This window comes from Cyprinus carpio, chromosome B7 (assembly GCF_018340385.1).
Source record: "Cyprinus carpio isolate SPL01 chromosome B7, ASM1834038v1, whole genome shotgun sequence".
NCBI lineage: Eukaryota > Metazoa > Chordata > Actinopteri > Cypriniformes > Cyprinidae > Cyprinus > Cyprinus carpio.
Genome location: NC_056603.1, coordinates 30123490 through 30144268, shown reverse-complemented (window position 1 = coordinate 30144268; position 20779 = coordinate 30123490). Strand labels below are relative to the sequence as shown.

General features: G+C 37.5%; 1 protein-coding gene across 3 annotated transcripts; it reads right to left on the bottom strand.

Annotated features, from left to right (window-relative positions):
- Positions 1 to 252: 252 nt before the first annotated feature.
- ankrd46b (ankyrin repeat domain 46b) lies at positions 253 to 12029 on the bottom strand. 3 transcript variants are annotated; one of them, XM_042728313.1, is made up of 5 exons: positions 11998 to 12029; positions 11813 to 11877; positions 2103 to 2445; positions 1196 to 1354; positions 253 to 1114 (listed from the first exon to the last, which is right to left on the bottom strand). In XM_042728313.1, exons 1-5 carry the CDS (start codon positions 12012 to 12014, stop codon positions 898 to 900), a joined length of 801 nt encoding a protein of 266 aa, XP_042584247.1. In that variant the 5' UTR covers positions 12015 to 12029; the 3' UTR covers positions 253 to 897. The 3 variants fall into 3 exon arrangements, with proteins under 3 accessions (XP_042584247.1, XP_042584249.1, XP_042584248.1); XM_042728315.1 differs by lacking the exons at positions 11813 to 11877; positions 11998 to 12029 and adding an exon at positions 6281 to 6482; XM_042728314.1 differs by lacking the exons at positions 11813 to 11877; positions 11998 to 12029 and adding an exon at positions 4781 to 4921.
- Positions 12030 to 20779: the final 8750 nt, after the last annotated feature.

Here is a 20779-nt window from a genome sequence, read left to right as displayed (position 1 = left end):
AAGGGATCCCATTAACTGTTCTTAAATCACTGTAAACCACTGCTTCTTAGGACTTACTTGCTTTTTTAGGCAATGAGCAATCATTTTAGATCATATATAGCTTTATATTATCTTAACATCAACAATTATTCTTGAAAAAAAATAAAATGCATGATGTAAAAAAATATTATTTTATTTAAATCAAAAAAAAAAAACACCATAACAAAAAATATAATAATTACACAAAAAGGATAAAATAAAGAATGTTAACCGTTTTTGTTAATCTGTGCACAAACAGGAAATTCCTGATGGCCATTTATTGATATATGTGACATTTTACATATTACTTTAAACAATATTCCATGTAACAATGTAAACTGTTGAATCATAGATATGTAAATAAGCATATGTGTGTAGTAACTGGTCTACTGTCATACTTACATGATAAATATAAGAATAAAGATGATTTAAAATAAAGATAATAGAAAAGAAAATGTGTAAATACTAGGATGAAAAAACTCATGCCTGATCTACAACAGTCATCTAATGTTGCTTACATCACCTTACATCATTTGCTTACAAATTATTACAAGTGTATATGTCTACTGTTCAACAACTGGCCAGGTTCAGTGATCATGGAAAGATCTGTGAGAAATGGGTTTACATCACTTTAGGAGTATCTGAGAAACTTATAACATTTTCTCCCATAAATACCTTAACCGCTCAGTCTTCCTTCATAGTGCAGTCATCATCATGTGAACACCGTCCCTCGACCTCACCTGTGAGAATAACAAGATTGTTTCTAAACTTCACATTAGACCTAATCCTGTACTATGAGGAACCTTCAGAGTCCACTCAAACCTCCCTTTAATTCAAAGTTGAACTCGTCTGGTCCCGAGATATAACACATTCTGGCCCTCAGTGGACCAACTCCAGCTGACTTGCAGAAAAGGGCAGCACGCCACTAACATAGTAAGCAATGCCCAAAGAAAGAAGAGCGATGACCAGCAGCAGCAGCAGCACCCTCCAGAAGCCCAAGTCCTCCACAAACTCCTGCCAGGTGGAGCGAAAGCTGGACAGCACACCCTCGCTGTTCTGCAGGTTTGGATTCAACAGTGAATGGCTCTCCATCGCACTAGGAACAAGAGTATTTTGTTAAGAAAAAAGGTACTAAAAGGTGTCAAATAACAAAAACATGTAAATGTGCAAATCTAACCTCTCGCTCTCAGCCATCTGCATGGCTTCAAGTTTGGAGTGGGCTCCTCTGTTGAAGCCCTTGACCTCTTGCTCTTCAAGCCCTTCCAGTAAACGAATGGCATCTTTATTGACCCCTCTCCTCTTAGCCAGCACCAGTGGTGTCGAGCCATTGTGGTTACTGTTCAAATGTCAGAGAACAATCAAGAAATATACATTCAGATAATGAACATAATGACATCATTACAGCTACAGTAAAATAATAAATTAATATGATATCTCTTTGAAAAAGTGCAACATTTATTTCTATTTTATGAAAGTGGTGGCTAACGTTGGTGGAAATGGCAACCATGGAAAAGTAAAATTTTTAATAAATATAAATTCTGATTTAAAATAATAATAATAATAATAATAATAATAATAGGGTACAGCAGAAGGTAAGCCAAAGTAAAAGGTGCATTTGATTTTATTTCCCTAGAAATAATGGTACTGTTACTGATTTTCAGTTTTGTCAAAGCTGAATCAAAGTTTTTGAAAAAAGCAATGTCAGTGTATTTAGTGAATATAAGTATTTTTTAATTATTAAATTCTAAAATAATTATTCAAATCACTTTATTTATCAAAATAAACATAAAAAGGCACAAGCTAAAAAGTGAATTTGAATAAGTATTTTATGCAAAACATAATGTGCTGAATTTATTACTATAGCTAAAATATTTGTATCAATACTTTTTTTTGATTTTCTTCCTGTAAATGTGTTGCTCCGCTCCATCAATGTTCAAAAAAAGATTGTTTTCTGCAATCACACACTATGGGAGCACTTAAAAGCACAAGTGTGCCACAGTATTAGCGACGTTGTACATTACATAAACATTCGTCACTTACAATAAACATCTAATTTTCCAAATAAATATATTGGCTTATCTCACCAAATATCAATCTTGAGACCATTGGACACCAGGAACTGAATCGTGTCCACATGTCCACACAGGTGCAGTGCAGTGTTGCCCTGATAGTCGGTGGCCAGCAGATCTGCGCCGAACTTGTGCAGGAAGCGACAGATGTCCACATTACCCCGCGCCGCTGCCAGATGCAGACCCGTGCGGCCCCTGTGGTCACGGATGTTGGGGTCACAGCCAGCCTCCAGCAGACGTCTAGCAAAACTCAAGTCCCCATCGATACAAGCCTGCAGTAACGGTACACTGGTCTGCGACGAGTCACTGGTGAAGACATATGACATGTCTGAGTCGGTCTCCGAGAATTCCAGCGTAACTGAAAAACACGATAATGGAGTGAATCTCATGAAGCCTGGTCATATTTCACCCCATGATTAAAACAACAACAAAAACAATTTTCTCTATTAAATGTTACAAGCTGTTCAACCTCACTTTTCCCTTTGCACTTTTAAAAGCTACAATCTCTTGGTGCATAAAGAAAATCTGTAAAGTTGCAAAGACTAAAGTCTCAAATCCAAATAAATATTCTTTATAAAAGTTAAGAGTCAACCACGCCCTCCTAAAATGGCTCGTTTAAACACGCCCCCACGTCTACATCACTGTGTGGGAAGATTTGCATAACACCGCCCAAATGTTCACGCAAAGAAATGCGTAACTTTGATTCTCGCTGTAGTATTGTTGCTGCCACCGCCACCGTTGTGGAGATGCTGTGTGAATCGTTGTGAAAGCGAAACCACTTCTTTTGGCCTTCCAAAAGAGGATGATATCCGCTTCATCATGCCTAGTGCTGATCTGTGCTGGTCGCTGAGGAAATACATCAACTTCACGCTGTGAATCGCTGGATTGGCTTTCACCGTGGATGAAGCAGAGTCCAGCTCGGGGTCATCACATGTAGTTGCCCGCCGGCCTCACCATTCTCAAACCCACCGGCCGCCACTCACTCAGCCCGCCTTCCGTTCTTCAGTTCCAACATTGCAAGGACAACAAATGCCTCATTTATAATGGGTTTTATTGTTTTGTATTGGCTGGTACACACGGCATCAAAGTATGTTAAGGGGCGTAACATTTCTCTCACACACTTTAGGTATTCAGCCAATCACAACGCACTGGATTGCTGGCCAATCAGCGTACACCTCACTTGTCAGAACAATGAGCTTTGTAAAAATCCACGAGTTTCAGAAAGGCGGGGCATAGAGGAGCAACAATAATGTACATTATGTGGAAAATAATGTGTTTTTTGCATAAATACATTGCATTAGACCAAATATACAACATAATGTTCTTTTTAGCAGCACCCTTTTTATGACCCCTTTAAAAAGATGAGATCTGCTTTTAGAACCATTAGACCCATTCTCAATCACATTTTCAAACCTGTTCACACAACAGCAGTCTATGAGTCTATGTCAGCTACACTGTAGATCATTTATCACTGTTTTGACACAAAATGCATTCAGTGACTATTTCTGTCAAATTACATGAATTCTTCTCTCACTCAGACACAACCACCACTAAAACTCCAAAACTGTTCAACTTTGTATCAAAACTTCATAATACAACACTGAATAAGACAACAATTAATATAATGAAAAAGTTTTGTACTATATACAAACAGACCATGAAACATATACAGCAGTGAATTTTAAACAACAGAGAGGTGTCATTTTTGTTTTGTGAAGAAATCTTAAGAAAAATATAATGAAATGCTACATGTTGTTAGTGTTTGTTTTATGAGTGACAAAGTGTTGTAGGGGGTAGTTTTACTGCATTTTGAATGTAAAGTAATATAATACTGTATTACTGTAATATTCCTTTTGTTTTACTCTAGCTTTAAACGATATTACATTAATGCAAATTGCGAACAATATAAACAGGGGAAGCAACACTGATAACCAAGCACACATACCATATCATTTTTTAACATCCAATGAAAATGATAGTTTTAAAACTAAGACAGAATTTAAATGCAACTAAGTACGATTTATTTATTTGTATATTTTTTGCCAATGTTCTGTGTTTGTAAATAAGAGCGGTGGCCCTACTGAGTCCTGAAATAAAACATCTGACACAAAACAATTGATTAATGGTCTTTAACATACTGTACCCTTAATGTTCTTAATATAAAATATAATTAATTACTTTTTGATGAGGTGAAATATGACCTAGACCTAAATGATGAGGAAAACGCTGGTGCTAAGACCAGCTGGTCACAAGTCTTAATGGATTATATTCCTCAGCAATCATGCAACATAAAGCTTTGACCCGCTGAAACACTGTTTATCAAAGCACCTGCACCCTTCAGCTGATCATGATCTGCAGTGCTGGAGCAGCAGCAGGATTCTGCTTTAGCCCGCACACTGCTAGATGATGCTGACTAATGTAAAACCACCCATCTAACACAAATAACAATCACCTCTGTGGAGTTTATTCCTCTAAATTCAAAACAGAGACGAATCTGCTGCTAGTAAAAACCAGCTCCAGTATGTCAACTGTGATATATCGTTTGTAAACATGTAACGTAATTAACTGTAATCAGCTGTATAATACTCTAATCGCTGCATGTTTTTATGCGTGGATAAGAGCACTACTAACATCTGAAATCCAGACTCAGCAATAAGCCATATCATATCGCACTGTTATGGGTTTATGTGTACCTGTTTTGTGCAGCAGTATCACAGGAGAAATGTCTGATGCTGCTTCAAGTCCCGTTGCTTACGTCTGTCTGTGTTGTTTGCGAGTTACTACAGCTGCATGGATGACTGTGCGTTTGAGCGCCTACAGCGCCCCCTACTGCTGTGGAGCGCTGCTGCCTAAACTGTAGCAAAGAGTATGGCTTCTATACTCTTTGACTGTAGTGAAGGGGCGCTTTCGAAGCTTTCATGAAGCGCCGAAGCTTTTGTGAATCTCTCTGTTTTGATTGGTTCAAACTATAGATCAGTGGTTCAAACTCGCGAGAGGTTCAAGTCACGAGATATCAGCAAACGAGGCTTAGGACGTCATACTGCTTTGACTTTTAGTTTCAAAACATTTCAAAATCCAATATTTTGTCTCTCGTTCCTGTAAATGTTGTGTTCTTTTTTAACTAAATAAAATATATATAAAAAAATACCCATAGTTCGCCGCTAGACTGCGCGCTTTGATCTGGTGAACCCATGAACATGTGTCTAATAGTTTTAACTGATCTCTGGGCATTTAATAATAATAATAATAATAATAATAATAATAATAATAATAATAATGCATTTTAATACGTATGCGTTTATGATACAAAAAAGGATAACTATTTAATTTATTGTAATTGATCTACTTTGGCTTAATAACAAGCATTATACATTAAAAAACAAATTTTACTATTAAATGTAATCTTTAATTTGTAGATTTGTACATTTAATGGATTACACTTAAAAGCATTTGCAACTAGTTTGCAAAAGGTGTCATTATTTGGTAGAACAAGAACAATAATCAGATGATCTCAAGTTAAAGGGACAGTTCACCCAAAAATGAAAATTTGATGTTTATTTGCTTACCCCCAGGGCATCCAACATGTGGGTAAAAAAACAACGATATAAACTTATAAAAAACGATAAAAATACTGTTAATTTCTTGCACAGACCGATCATTTTTTGTCTTTACACATCAATGTATCATCACGAGCCGCAGGGTTTAATTTGGTTTTGTTTGTGTATGTTTTATGACTCTCAAAGCCGTGATTCCCATCCACTGACATTAAAGGACTGACAGACTGCAATGGTTTCAGTTAAAAATCTGAAGAAACAAAGTCACCTACATCTTGGATGCCCTGGGGGTAAGCAGATAAACATCAAATTTTCATTTTTGGGTGAACTATCCCTTTAATGAAACTTCCACATTACAAAAGCTATCTTCTAGCTGGGCTGTCTTACCTATACTGAGCTGGAGTAACACTCATAACAGACAGTGCATTAGTATCATTAATAACAGTAAAAATAGCAATAAAATACACTGTATTGTCTAGCAATGTACAGAAGTAATTTTTTGCCCATTTTATCACACAACAATCTTGCTTTTTGCCTTACATTAAATAAACTTACAAACTGAATTACAAAAAACTGCACAGGTTTAAACATCTCTTGCTTTCCTGTCAAAAAAGCACAACCAGACAAATCATTCCTTGCCTGTTTGTCAGGTTTTCAGGTAAAGTGGACCCAAAAGCAGCTGAATGCTTAACTCCAAGTAAGAGAGACGAAGGGAGAGTCAGTCAAGCGGTGATCAGAACCAGAATGGCTGTCTAAAAGCAAATTCCATAAGATAATCTGAGGGCCAGAACCCAAAGACAACAGCAAGAGTCAACACCAGAGTGTGCAGCTGCAGTTCATTGACCAGTGTGCTCTGGTGCGACAGGAAACTACAGCACTAACTTGGCTTTACTCAGGATGTCCGGAACCAGTGTTGATCTCGCAACATCCTACAGCACAGCGCTGCAAGATCCAGTGAGAAGCGTACGAATTCGCCGCAGAATGAATAAAGATTGCTGCGAGATCTAGTGAGAAGTATTCAAGTTCTGCACAGAATTCAGTTATAAACAGATCAAACAGCGCTGATATAGAAAACCAGAAGTAGTAATGATAACTACACCATGGTGTTGTGGCAGAACGAGTAGAATGTACAACATTTTAAGAGAGAAATTCAAGCACTTTTCAATGACTTTCAACTATTTCCAGCACTTTAAAGCTTTAAAAATGATCCAATTTAAATGTTGTTTTTAATGGGATGACCAAAATATACTGTGTGGTAAACACACTTATTTAAAATAAAATAAAAAAAGACATCAAATTACCACTATAATCAGTAGATGGCAGCAGAGGAGCATTTATTTGTTCCTTTTATCTTTTTTTGCTTTATATTTTCATATTATAAAATCACTATTATAAAATATAAAATCATCAAGAAATCAAATTTTGTCAGTTTTGCACTTTTCATGTGTATGAAGTAAGAAAAGTCACATAGTGCCTTGAAAAACAAACTTTTGTTCAATTTGCAACTGAATCACTCAGAGAGCATTCCTTTGAATATTGCTAAAGATGTCGGCCAGTTCAGTATAATAGGCTACTATAAAAGAATAATGGAACAGGTAATGAGAATATATAGTTTTTTTCATATACAAATATATTTTGCTCGTTACGGTTTTGAATAAAAGTAAATTTCGTAAACTTCCCAAATCAAGCTCGGTGCTTTACTGTCAAATGTGCATTACCAAGAAATAAACGTGAAATATTATTAGTAACTGTACTTGTTAATTCAAAACAATAGTATTTTTAAGATTAAATTCTCTTTAATACCCCCACACATCACCCCCGCAGCGCTACCAAATCTGCTTCTTGCACCACCATCTCTAGAACTTACTGGCGCTGGTGCCACTGCTCACAAATGTTAGTCTTGAGCCCCTGAGTCTATTTATTATCAAAGCATTTGTCAGTAATACAGTTAAAATGGGAAAATATGTGAACGATTTTGCATTGCAGACTGATTTAAGGTGTGCCCCTAAATTTTCTGCTTGTGCTCCTAAAAATTTTCAATCAGGAGCTACAGTGCTCCTAGAAAAAATAGTTAGTCTGGAGCCCTGACATTATAGGGCCCTATGATTTCCACGATGTGGAAAACGCGGACGGAATCGTGGAATCCAGTCATAAAAACGGAATTCATAGTTTAACGCGGAATGTCATGGAATTCATGAAATTTTGAATGAGTTAATCAAAAGTAAGTCATCACACTTAAATCAAATCACGATACGGACTAGTATCTGTAAATATTAAGCCGCAAAAGTTGATTTAAGTATGATTTCTGCATGTTCTCTGTGTCTCTGTTAATGAATAGCGCAGAAGCGCGGTGTTTTCAGCGTCTGGCGTCTCACTGAATGAGGACATAAACACAGGCACAACATCTCCAGAACTGCTCTGAGAGTCACTTCATGAGCATTTGACCTTTTGATTTGAGTAAATCTAATCAAATCACATACACAGAACTGTAAAGTTATTTTCGGCAACCCGTCAAAATAAAAGTCTGGTTTGATTAGAAGACATTGTGCCTATTTCTATTTTTCAGTAGAATGTACTATACATAGCCTACTACTACTGAAATTAAACAAACATTATTTTTTAAGGAACAATCACACAACATTTCTTCCATGTTTTAATTTTAATAGTAAATCCCCTCTGTTTGCCAAAAAATAAAGTTTGCTTAATTTTATTTTTTTATTAAAAGATAAATAAAAATTTATGTTTTATGCCTTCATTTGATAACCAGAAAAAATTAAATACACAACACAGATTTTCAGAGGAAAAAAAATCATAAGGCTACTTTAAGAAAAAAAATTAATGAATTAAAGGCACAAAATGTAATTTTCGCCGCTGGAGGGCGTGTGTTCAAGGTGCGTTCAAGTCATGTCGGATACATCATATTTACGAGTTAAACGCACATGAACGCCACCGCAAAGTCATAATTATGAGTGGGAAACTCTGAATTTTCTTTAAGCTCCGAGTTTCTGAGTTGGGGGCGTGTCAATGAGAAACATGACAGGATCAATGGATCGATAGATACAACATCTGTTGTTGACGATAATTTTTTAGTTGAAATTGATAGACAGGATTGCAATATAACAACTGATACGTTTTTATGCAATACAGATTAAAGTGGCTTCATAAATTATAAAAAAAAAAATAAAAACGCAAAACACACCTGATGCAAATTCTTTGGTCTTTATTTTCTATAAGCAGAGTTAACAAACCCTGTTGTATTTTCTTGTAATTTATTGAAAGAAGGTACACCGCCATCTTGTGCCGACTAAACTGACTTGAACGCACCAGACGTCGTAATTAAGTCTTGTCAACTCGTAAGTACGAACTTCCCAGGAGGACTTAAACGCAGCAAGACCAGGGCCGGGTTTCCCGATAACGATTGAACTTAGCGCTTAAAGGGTTAGTTCACCCAAATATTAAAATTATGTCATTAATGACTCACCCTCATGTCATTCCAAACCCGTGAGACCTCCGTTCATCTTCGGAACACAGTTTAAGATATGTTAGATTTAATCCGAGAGCTTTCTGTCCCTCCATTGAGAATGTATGTACGGTATACTGTCCACGTCCAGAAAGGTAATAAAAACATCTTCAAAGTAGTCCATGTGACATCAGAGGGTCCGTATAGAATTTTCTGAAGCATCGAAAATACATTTTGGTCCAAAAATAGCATAAAACTACGACTTTATTCAGCGTTGTCTTTCCTTCCGTGTCTGTTATGAGCGCGTTCACAGCACTGCAGTTTAGTGATATCCGGTTCGCGAACGACTCACTCGATGTAACCGGATCTTCTTGAACCAGTTCACCAAATCGAACTGAATCGTTTGAAACGGTTCGCGTCAACAATAAGCATTAATCCACAAATGACTTAAGCTGTTAACTTTTTTAATGTGGCTGACACTCCATCTGAATCAAAATAAACCAATATCCCGGAGTAATCCATTTACTCAAACAGTACACTGACTGAACTGCTGTGAAGAGAGAACCTAAGAACAACACCATCCGAACAATACAACGAACGAAAGATTGACTCGTTCTCGAGTCAAGAACCGGTTGCATTGGTTTTCGGATCACTAGTAGTGATGGGAAATTCGTTTCTTTTCTGCGAACCGGTTCTTTCGGACAGTTCGATTCAATAAACCGGTTGAAGAAAACTGCTCACCAGTTCTTTTGCGCTCGACGTAATGACTTCATTGGCGATGATTGCCCTTGATTCACGCCTTCGGTTTACCCGCGCTCATAACATTAGCACAGAATCAGTTCAGAATCAATCATCAAAAGAACCAGTTCAGTTCAGACGCGCTGTGTGTCAGTCTGAATCACGCATGCGCAGTATCATCAGCTCCTCGCTTCTCGAATCGGACGCGTCCGACAGAAACGGTTCTTGACTCGAGAACGAGTCAATGTTTCGTTCGTTACCTGGCTCGGCTCTGTGTTCATCTTCACTTCTCTCTTCACAGCAGTTCAGTCAGTGTACTGTTTGAGTAAATGAATTACTCCGGGATATTGGTTTATTTGAACTCAGAGGGAGTGTCAGCCACATTAAAAAAGTTAACAGCTTAAGTCATTTGTGGATTAATGCTTATTGGAGACGCGAACCATTTCAAACGATTCAGTTCGATTTGGTGAACTGGTTCAAGAAGATCCGGTTACATCGAGTGATTCGTTCGCGAACCGGATATCACTAAACTGCAGTGCTGTGAACGCGCTCATAACAGACACGGAAGGAAAGACAACGCTGAATAAAGTCGTAGTTTTTGCTATTTTTGGACCAAAATGTATTTTCGAAGCTTCAAAAAATTCTAACGGACCCTCTGATGTCACATGGACTACTTTAAAGTTGTTTTTATTACCTTTCTGGACGTGGACAGTATACCGTACATACATTCTCAATGGAGGGACTGAAAGCTCTCGGAATAAATCTAAAATATCTTAAACTGTGTTCCGAAGATGTACGGAGGTCTTACGGGTTTGGAATGACATGAGGGTGAGTCATTAATGACATAATTTTAATATTTGGGTGAACTAACCCTTTAAGAGCGTTTTCTACGAGTAATTTTACAAACGTTCGTTATTGTTTCACGTGCATTTCCCAAAAATGCACTTAACACAGACTCACGTCGCTGTGCTTTAAGTGCTACTTAGGAGTCGCTATCCGTTTGTCAAGTGCTGAAATGTCACCTTATAGAATAGCTCGTAATTGTAGGCTATACACTCGTTTATTGAAATGTTAACCTAATGCTGCATTCCAATCAGCTCGAATATAATATAATATACTATAATATAATATAATATAATATAATATAATATAAGTAGTATATTTGTAGAGACTTTATTTCCAGGCCCAAGATGGCTGCACATCAGTAAGTCATTGACAGTTTATTTATTATTTATTTTTAAGTTTATCCCTATTTTTCCCAGTCTTTGAAGCATGTTTCCTACATTATTATTTTTCTGCCCTTTTTAATTATTTCATTTGGGATATTCTAAAACGCTTAACGTGAAAAATGCTTAATGTGGTTTAATGTAGGATATTAACAGACCAAACTCACTAAGCATCATACTAATAAAGTATATTATCTACAAAAAAATCAGATGAGCCCAGAATATGAATGTAACGCGTTTAATAACACTTTAAGCCCTTTCCTTCCATAGAAAACCATCATAAGGCTTAACTTGAAAAAAAGAAGAGATCCTTCTCCTCTTCAACCCAATGAGTTTGTGCTCCAGAGACACACTGAATTAATTACTGTAATAATACACAAACACATACACACTACCATTCAAAAGTTTGGGGTCGGTAAGATTTTTGTTTTTTTTTCTCCTCTTATTTTTCACCAAGGCTATTTGATCATAACTGTGAAATATTATTAGAAATTAAAATAACAGTTTTATATATTCAAATGTAATTTATTCCTGTGCTAGCAAAGCTGAATTTTCAGCATTTACTTCAAAAACAAAACATCTGTAACAATGTAAAAGTCTTTACTGTCATTTTTGATCAATTTTGTGTGTTATTGCTGTATTTTTACTGTCAAAAAAAAAAAAAATCCTATATACACCAAACTTTTGAACGGTTGTGTAGGTTTTTACATATTCACGAACATATACGAATAAAAGAAGGGTGTTTACTTTTTGACTTTAGTCTTTTCATTGGTCCATGCCCCCTTTGGTGCTTTTTACTGGCAAAATAATACCTTTTCCTTTAAGAAAAACAACCACATGCTTTTAATGAATTATCAAAATGTTTCATTATGGGACGTGAAACCCAAAAAAAAAAGAATTAATCAGTGTGACGTGTAAAGAGTAAAGGATACTGTTCCTCCAGCAGCATGCTCTCATCGGCCTGTCTGTTCTCATCGCTGATGAATCCCTGTCATCACTGTCCAGTGTCCACAATAACAATACATCATATCCATTTTCAGAGTGTCTTTACATATAGTCTTATGAATATAAACAGTTATCATTTTAGGGTGAGCTAACCTGTAAAATCCATATTACTTTACCAGTATACTGCTGTTTGTCTTCCAAGCAGACTGTAAGTATTGATCCTGGAGAATCTCAGCACTGCTCAGTTCCCTGTTAAGACAGCAGACAAAAATAAATATAATTTTAAAGATAATCTATAAGAATGTGTTTACAGAAATTAATTTACAAAAGGCATCTTTGGAATACATTACAGAAGATTTAAAAGCGCTAATTTTTGTTAAAACTATTTTATTGGTTTTTCTATACAAAAATGTGTTATTAAAATGGTCCTTTATGTGTGGGACTGCTCTTCTAGGATGAACTTCTGATAATATAATGTGTATCTACGTTTGTAGTTCCTGTAGTGGATTTTTTGTTTGGTCACACTTTATTTTACATTGTCCTTGTCACATGTGTAACTGTACATTTAAGTACTGAGTAATATTAATTAACAACATGTACTTTTTATAGGATTAGGGCTTTTTAGAGTTAGTTGCAAGCAGTTATGCATCATTTACTGATATTATACTATAGTAAGTGCACGTAACGCAAAAAGGACAGTCTTCTCTATGTAAACAAACAGTTTGTTTCTAGTATCCACACGTCATGTGAAAATTACTGGATTTACATCATCATCAACATCACAGCAGTTAAAAATGTTGCTCATATGGTTAATAACCATTTTATCATAAAGTTTTATGTCAACACGTATAATGTTTTATGGTTATACTTTTGAAACTGTGTGAAATGTAACACTTTTCCCAATGTAAAGTCTTGCCCCACACAGGCTTTCAATGTAAATTATCAAGGCTTTCAATTGCCTACTAAAGATCCTTGACATTGAGACATCCTTTGATGGACCTTGATGATGTGGCAGCTTAGATATGCAGCCTTATTAGGAAGTGTCCTTCCATTTGAGAAGCACCCATTGTCTGGTCACCCTTATGGACTCTCAGACCGGTCCGTGCCTGAAAAGGATCCTGAATTGATTTTACCTTAATTGAAGTCTTACCTGTTCCACTGCAAATCTCCAGTGATCTCCTATACTCACCTCTGTCTCCAGTGATTTCTTACTCACTTTTGAGTCTCCAGTGATCTCTAATACTATCTTTTAAATTTCCAGTGATCTCCTATACTCATCTCTGCGTCTCCAGTGATCTTCTATACTCTTCTTCAAGTCTATAGCAATCTCCTATACTCACCACTAAGTCTCCATTAATCTCCTATACTCACCGCTAAGTCTCTATTAATCTCCTATACTCACCGCTAAGTCTCCAGTAATCTCCTATACTCACCGCTAAATCTCCAGCGATCTCCTATACTCACCGCTAAGTCTCCAGCGATCTCCTGTACTCACCGCTAAGTCTTCAGCGATCTCCTATACTCACCGCTAAGTCTCCAGTGATCTCCTATACTCACCGCTAAGTCTTCAGCGATCTCCTATACTCACCGCTAAATCTCCAGTAATCTCCTATACTCACCGCTAAGTCTCCAGCGATCTCCTATACTCACCGCTAAGTCTCCATTAATCTCCTATACTCACCGCTAAGTTTTCAGCGATCTCCTATACTCACCGCTAAGTTTTCAGCGATCTCCTATACTCACCGCTAAGTCTCCAGCGATCTCCTATACTCACCGCTAAGTCTCCAGTAATTTCCTGTACTCAGCTGTGAGTCTCCAGCGATCTCCTATACTCACCGCTAAGTCTCTAGTGATCTCCTATACTCACCGCTAAGTCTCCAGAGATCTCCTATACTCACCGCTACGTCTCCAGAGATCTCCTATACTCACCGCTAAGTCTCCAGTGATCTCCTATACTCACCGCTAAGTCTCCAGTAATCTCCTATTCTCTTCTCAGAGTCTCCAGCGATCTTCTATTCTCACCTATGAGTCTCCAGCAATCTCCTATACTCACCATCACATCTCCAGCGATCTCCTATACTCACCGCTAAGTCTCCAGTAATCTCCAGTTCTCACCCGTGAGTCTCCAGCGATCTCCTATACTCACCAATACATCTCCAGCAATCTCCTATACTCACCTCTGAGTCTCCAGTGATCTCCTATACTCACTGCTGAGTCTCCAGCGATCTTCTATTCTCACCTCTGAGTCTCAAGCAATCTCCTATAACCGACCATCACATCTCCAGCGATCTCCTATACTCATTGCTGAGTCTCCAGCGATCTCCTATACTCACCTCTGAGTCTCCAGCGATCTCCTATACTCATTGCTGAGTCTCCAGCGATCTCCTATACTCACCTCTGAGTCTCCAGTGATCTCCTATACTCACTGCTGAGTCTCCAGCGATCTCCTATACTCACCTCTGAGTCTCCAGCGATCTGCTATACTCACCATCACGTCTCCAGCGATCTCCTATACTCATTGCTGAGTAGCCAGCGATCTCCTATACTCACCTCTGAGTGTCCAGTGATCTCCTATACTCACTGCTGAGTCTCCAGCGATCTCCTATACTCACTGCTGAGTCACCAGCGATCTCCTATACTCACCTCAGAGTCTCCAGTGATCTCCTATACTCACTGGTGAGTCGCCAGCGATCTCCTATATGTCTCCAGCGATCTCCTATACTCACCTATGAGTCTCCAGTGATCTCCTATACTCACTGCCGAGTCTCCAGCGATCTCCTATACTCACCTCTGAGTCTCAAGTGACCTCCTATTCTCTCCTCAAGTCTCCAGCGATCTCCTATACTCACCTCCGAGTCTCCAGTGATCTCCTCTACTCACCTCCGAGTCTCCAGTGATCTTCTATACTCACCGCGAGTCTCCAGCGATCTCCTATTCTCACCTCCGAGTCTCAAGTGACCTCCTATTCTCTCCTCAAGTCTCCAGTGATCTCCTATACTCACCTATGTGTCTCCAGCGATCTCCAATACTTACCTCAAGTCTCCAGCAACCTCCTGTACTCACCTTTAAGTCTCCAGTGATCTCCTATACTCACCTCCAAGTCTCGAGCGGTCTCCTATACTCACTTCAAGTCTCCAGCAATCTCCTATACTCACCTCTGAGTCTCCTGTGATCTCCTATACTCACTGCTGACTCAGTCTCTAACGATCTCCTATCTCACCTCTGAGTCTCCAGTGATCTCCTACACTCACCTCTGAGGCTTGTGTTATACTTTCCATGTCCGAAAGTCCGCTAGTGTCTGCTATGGTATGCGTGGCATAACAATTATCATCAGAGTGTGCGCTGAGGCTCTGAGCAGACATCCGCTCACCTATTTTTTGTCGCCTCCCATTTTTTGTCAGTAGGCTTCAAAAGCACCAATTGCACATGCGCAGGCTGTGTGAAGAAGCCTGTTGCTACTCGAACCTGTACAATCTGTCGATAAAACAATAAAAAGACAGCCAGATGTGCAATAATTCTGAGCAATCAGCATACGCTTTCGGTAGTATAAATACAAGTAGTCCGCGTCCGTGCTGTCTGTGTACGCGGTCAGATTGTTCATGTGGAAAGTATAACACAGGCTTTATACTGCTATACTCACTGCTGAGTCTCCAGCGATCTCCTACACTCACATCTGAGCCTCCAGCATTCTCTCTCTCTCTCCTGGTCACTACTACACTGGACTGTTTATTGGAGCATTTCACACTCAGCGCTTTTGGTGTACCTGCCTCAGTTTGTCAGCTTAATTACTTCGCTGTTCATCCCACCATCTTCCGCACCTGCTGTATTGTGTTTTTACATTTCTGATATCTGCATATATCCAGCAGTCAAAAAATATGCTTTGTGTTCAACTAAACCTTCTTGTTGCAATGCTTTTAGCAAAATAGATTTTTTTAATTATTAATCATTTTTTCTAGTCAATAATTGTTTTATTTAATTTATTAAACAATTATACAACTTATTTTATTATTATACAATTTATAATTATTATTTACATGTATTATTTAGTACTATTACTATTAAATTATTAATTATTATTAAATTTTTCTTGTTATTCTTTTTCTTCATTAGTACTTATTATTTGTCTTCTTCCATATCCAACTGTATCAGGTAGCGGACTCCCATTGGTAGTCACTGCATCACAGCTTATTTGCAAATATACATTATTATTATTGTTGTTAATATTTCTTATGCACCACAACACAGTAGGTGCTGGCCAAGTTCAGCACAACACCTCCCAAACACGTGTAAGCCTCCCACGAGAAGCTGAATTGGACCCCAGCCGTCACCCACCGAGCGAAGCTTCACTATTGATCTTCACTGTCAGTGAGAGATATAAAGCAGGTATTCGCTATGGTAAGAGTGACTCAGCTGAGCAAGGGTGAGTGAGAGTGTCACACTGTGGTGTGGAGGGACACCACTCAACATCACCATCCAAGACAGCAATCCCGCGGGAAACTGAACACAGAAGCCCATCCGTGCCCCACTGAGGCGCATCATCAAGCTCTGTGATATGTGGAGCTGTAATGCAAAGACTACCAATTCTCTGAGATGCTGGCTTCTGATATGGACGTCCTGCTTTTGTATTATTATACACCTTATTATTAATAAGTCACTGAAGACTATCAAGTTTGGAGTATTTCTAACAGGGCTCTCAAATGTTTAAATTTTTTATCTAATTAATTACACAGTGTGACAAGTAATTAATCTAATTAATTGCATATTAATAGCACATCATATTTGGCTGAGAAATTACCCACAAGAGATAATTTAAAGCCATTATTGTGTTTTATGAGAAAAGCATGCAATCGATATTACAAATAATTTTTTTTTATTTTTGGGTGAACTATTTTTTTTGGGGTGAATTATTTTTTTTTATATTTTTTTTTTTTAATAGGTAAATATAATTAAAAAAAAATTAATTATACTCTACAAAAAAGAAACTAAAACTGCCAGTAGGTGGCAGTAAAATGTCTTAATGAATAAGTCATTGAGTCATTTATTCATTAGTTGATTCATTCAAATGGCTGATTCATTCAGGAATGAAGTAAATCTGTATGAGTAATTGAATAACTGGTTCACCCCATTTATTCAAAATGCAGATTCATTCAGAAATTGTGTTTTTGTGTGCTTGGAGACACAACACTTGTGATGTGGTTTTAATAGGTAATATTTGAGTCCGCAAACTGAGCAAAAACAGACAATACTGTATCTAAAATATAACAATGTTAACTTATTTACTTAACTACAGTATGAAATCACTCGTGAAATAACTTTTGCACTTATGCTGTTGGGGACAAAAACAGCACTCATGTGATACTTCTTATCACATAATATAAATATGAGACAAAAATATCTTGAATTTTGGGGTCACATAACTGCAGTAATGGACTATATCGTTGTTGTCCTGCATCACATTTGTCAAGAGTTTATTTTGAAAAAGTCAGTTATTTTTTATTTTATTTATTTTATATATAATTTTTTATAACTTATTTTATACAATTTATAATTATTGTTTACATGTACAATTTACTACTATTACTATTTTAAAAAATCATTTTTATTTAAGTTTTCTCTGTTATTCTTATTCTTTATTAGTTCTTATTATTTGTCTTCTTCCGTATCCAGCTGTATCAGGATCAGGTGGAGGACCACTTTCTTTTCTCCCATTGGTAGTCGCTGCATCACAGCTTATTTGCAGATATAGCTACTGAATTATTATTGTTGTTAATATTTAATATGTAAGCCTCCCACGAGAATCTGAATTGGACCCCAACCGTCACCCACCGAGCGAAGCTTCACTATTGATCTTCACTGTCAGTGAGAGATATAAAGCAGGTATTCACTATGGTAAGAGTGACTCAGCTGAGCAAGGGTGAGTGAGAGTGTCACACCTCCTGACGCCATGATTCGTTTCCATAGATAGGTGTGGAGGGACACCACTCAACATCACCATCCAAGACAGCAATCCCGCAGGAAACTGAACACAGAAGCCCATCCGTGCCCCACTGAGGCGCATCATCAAGCTCTGTGATATGTGGAGCTGTAATGCAAAGACTACCAATTCTCTGAGATGCTGGCTTCTGATATGGACGTCCTGCTTTTGTATTATTATACATCTTATTATTAATAAGTCACTGAAGACTATCAAGTTTGGAGTATTTCTAACAGGGCTGTCAATTGTTTACGTTTTATCTAATTAACTACACAGTGTGACAAGTAATTAATCACATATAAACGCACATTAACTTTGGCTAAGAAATGGCCCACAAAAGATCATTTAAAGCCATTATTTTTAAGGCAATATTTTAATAGGTAATATTTGTGTTGGCAAACTGAGCAAAAACAGACAAAATTGTGTTGAAAATATAACACAATGTTAACTTCTTATTTACTTAACTGCTGTATGAAATCACTCGTGAAATAACTTTTGCACTTGTGCTATTGGGGACAAAAACAGCACTTGTGTGATATTGCTCATCACATGATATAAATATGAGACAATTTTTTTTTTTTGGGCTAACATCTTGAATATTGGGGGCACATAACTGCATTTATCGACTACATAGTTGTTGTCCTGCATCACATTTGTCAACAGTCAACTGTATAAAACAGACCTATAAGATGAAACAGATCTAGTACAGGTCTAATTATTAACTAATGAATTCAATTAATGTTGTTAGAGTTCTTGCTGTGTTGTACGTCATACAGAGAATTTAGAACGCGTCAAAAGCTTCTCATATTCGAAAATGGTCTGCCTCTCTCTGGCGATGTTGATTGGTTGATGAGAGAATCGCATCTTTTAAACTGTCACGACTCAGATTTTTTTTAATTTTTTTTTTTTAAACAACTTACATTCCTTGAGGTTCACTTTGAAAACAAACCCTCATATTTTTAACCCTCAGGGGTGGCTCCAGTAAAAGGCCACTGTTATGATTGTCTAATGTCATTCGATAGGAAAAAGTATTATCACTATATAAATATGAGCTCATACCAACGCCCCATAAGTTAAGTGTTTAAAAAAACATTATCCATACATAACCGTCATTTACAGACAAAGCATCATGAAATTGTTTACTTACGGTTTGCTGCAGCTGCTGTCAGATTCAATAAAGTTGGTTGCTTCATCTTTCAAGGAATTTGTGTGAACTCTCCATTACACTGTACCTCATCTACAAAACAAAATTTAGTCAAATGCCCCGAACAGTCATACTAGCGAACCTGGACTGCCTAGGCAATTAAAAAATGACCCATCCATTCCTCTACGATACTGAATCCTTCCGAAGACTGTACACACAAAAGTAAAGTACGAGTATGCAAGCATATATCAACTAAACGCAGGTGGGCGTGGCCTATGGTGTGAAAATGTGATGAAATGATTGGTTGATGCCATTTCCAAATAAGGTCAAGCAGTAGTGGCTGATAAACGTGTAGTTGATATCGGGTTAGTTTTATAAGTGTAAATTTTAAGTTAACAGATAGATGCTATTTATCAAACCCTGGGTGAGATGACACCCAAGTCGTTGATGACACACAACAAAAAAACACTATAACGTATATTAATAAAAGAAGGACTCTTCATATTTAATGGTATTTCATTATTTGTATATTTCATTTAATACGTTACTTTCGCCGTTGTTTCGAGCTCTTCTCCGAAGCTTCATTACTATTCAATTCAGCTTGAGATGATCTTGATATGCTTATTTAAACAGCGTTGATTTATGCTGCCACGAACGGTTTCTTTTATAAAAGCACAGTGATGTAGGATTTAAGGCTAATGAGTTTTAGTACAAACTTAAATACAACTGATATAACAATAGCTGTACAACTTCTATTTCCACATAAACCTTGTCACAGCAGTTAGGCCGTTTTCTGGGCTTTCCTCCACTTCCATTTCAAACATCCATTATGTTTCACTCATAATAAAGATGCCAGACATTTTGGGTTTACACATTTTATTTTATTTTTTGGCTTACAAAACTGTTTATCTCTTCGTTCATGAATACTATGACCTCTCTGGTCATGCTAACTGTTAAACCCTTGTTTTGTTGACCAGGTGGCTGTGAAATTTTCAGTGAAGGCCCCAAACATGCCATATATCACAGTGGTGCTGTGCTCTTTGGGTCATTGCTTCTGTCACTGTATTCAATTTATAGCATCTTATATTCATGTTAATCACAGACTGAAATGATTTGTCAGCTGTTTTGAAGTCTTTATTTGGAAAACCACTTCCATCGAACCATCGTGTTTCTCTTTTAGCCTGGTCATCCCAAACGCCTCCCCTGGAAGATTGGCTTGACACTCATGGCCAATAAGGGCCCCAGTGCTCCTTATTGGTTGGACTGGCAAGAAGAGAGACAGCTGCATCATGGTCATGGAGCGTCTCTTGCCTTGCATGGACTTGCTTAGTTTCATGGAGCTCAACGGAGGAACCCTCGATGAGGGCACGACACGACATGTTATGGGGCAGGTTGTTCATGCCGCTAATTTTTCCTGTGAGAGCGGTGTCTTCCATCGGGTCATCAAACCGGAAAACCTCCTGGAATGTATTTAGACAGTTATGTGTTTTTGTTTCAGGTCATGGATTAAGACGGGGGAACATCAGAAAATGACTCCCGTCACGGCCAACCTTAATACACCAGAAAGTGGCAACTATCTTTATGAGTCACTGAATCATTCACTGAGCATTCATTCAAAAACACTGATTCATTCAGGAATTCAGATTCAGAG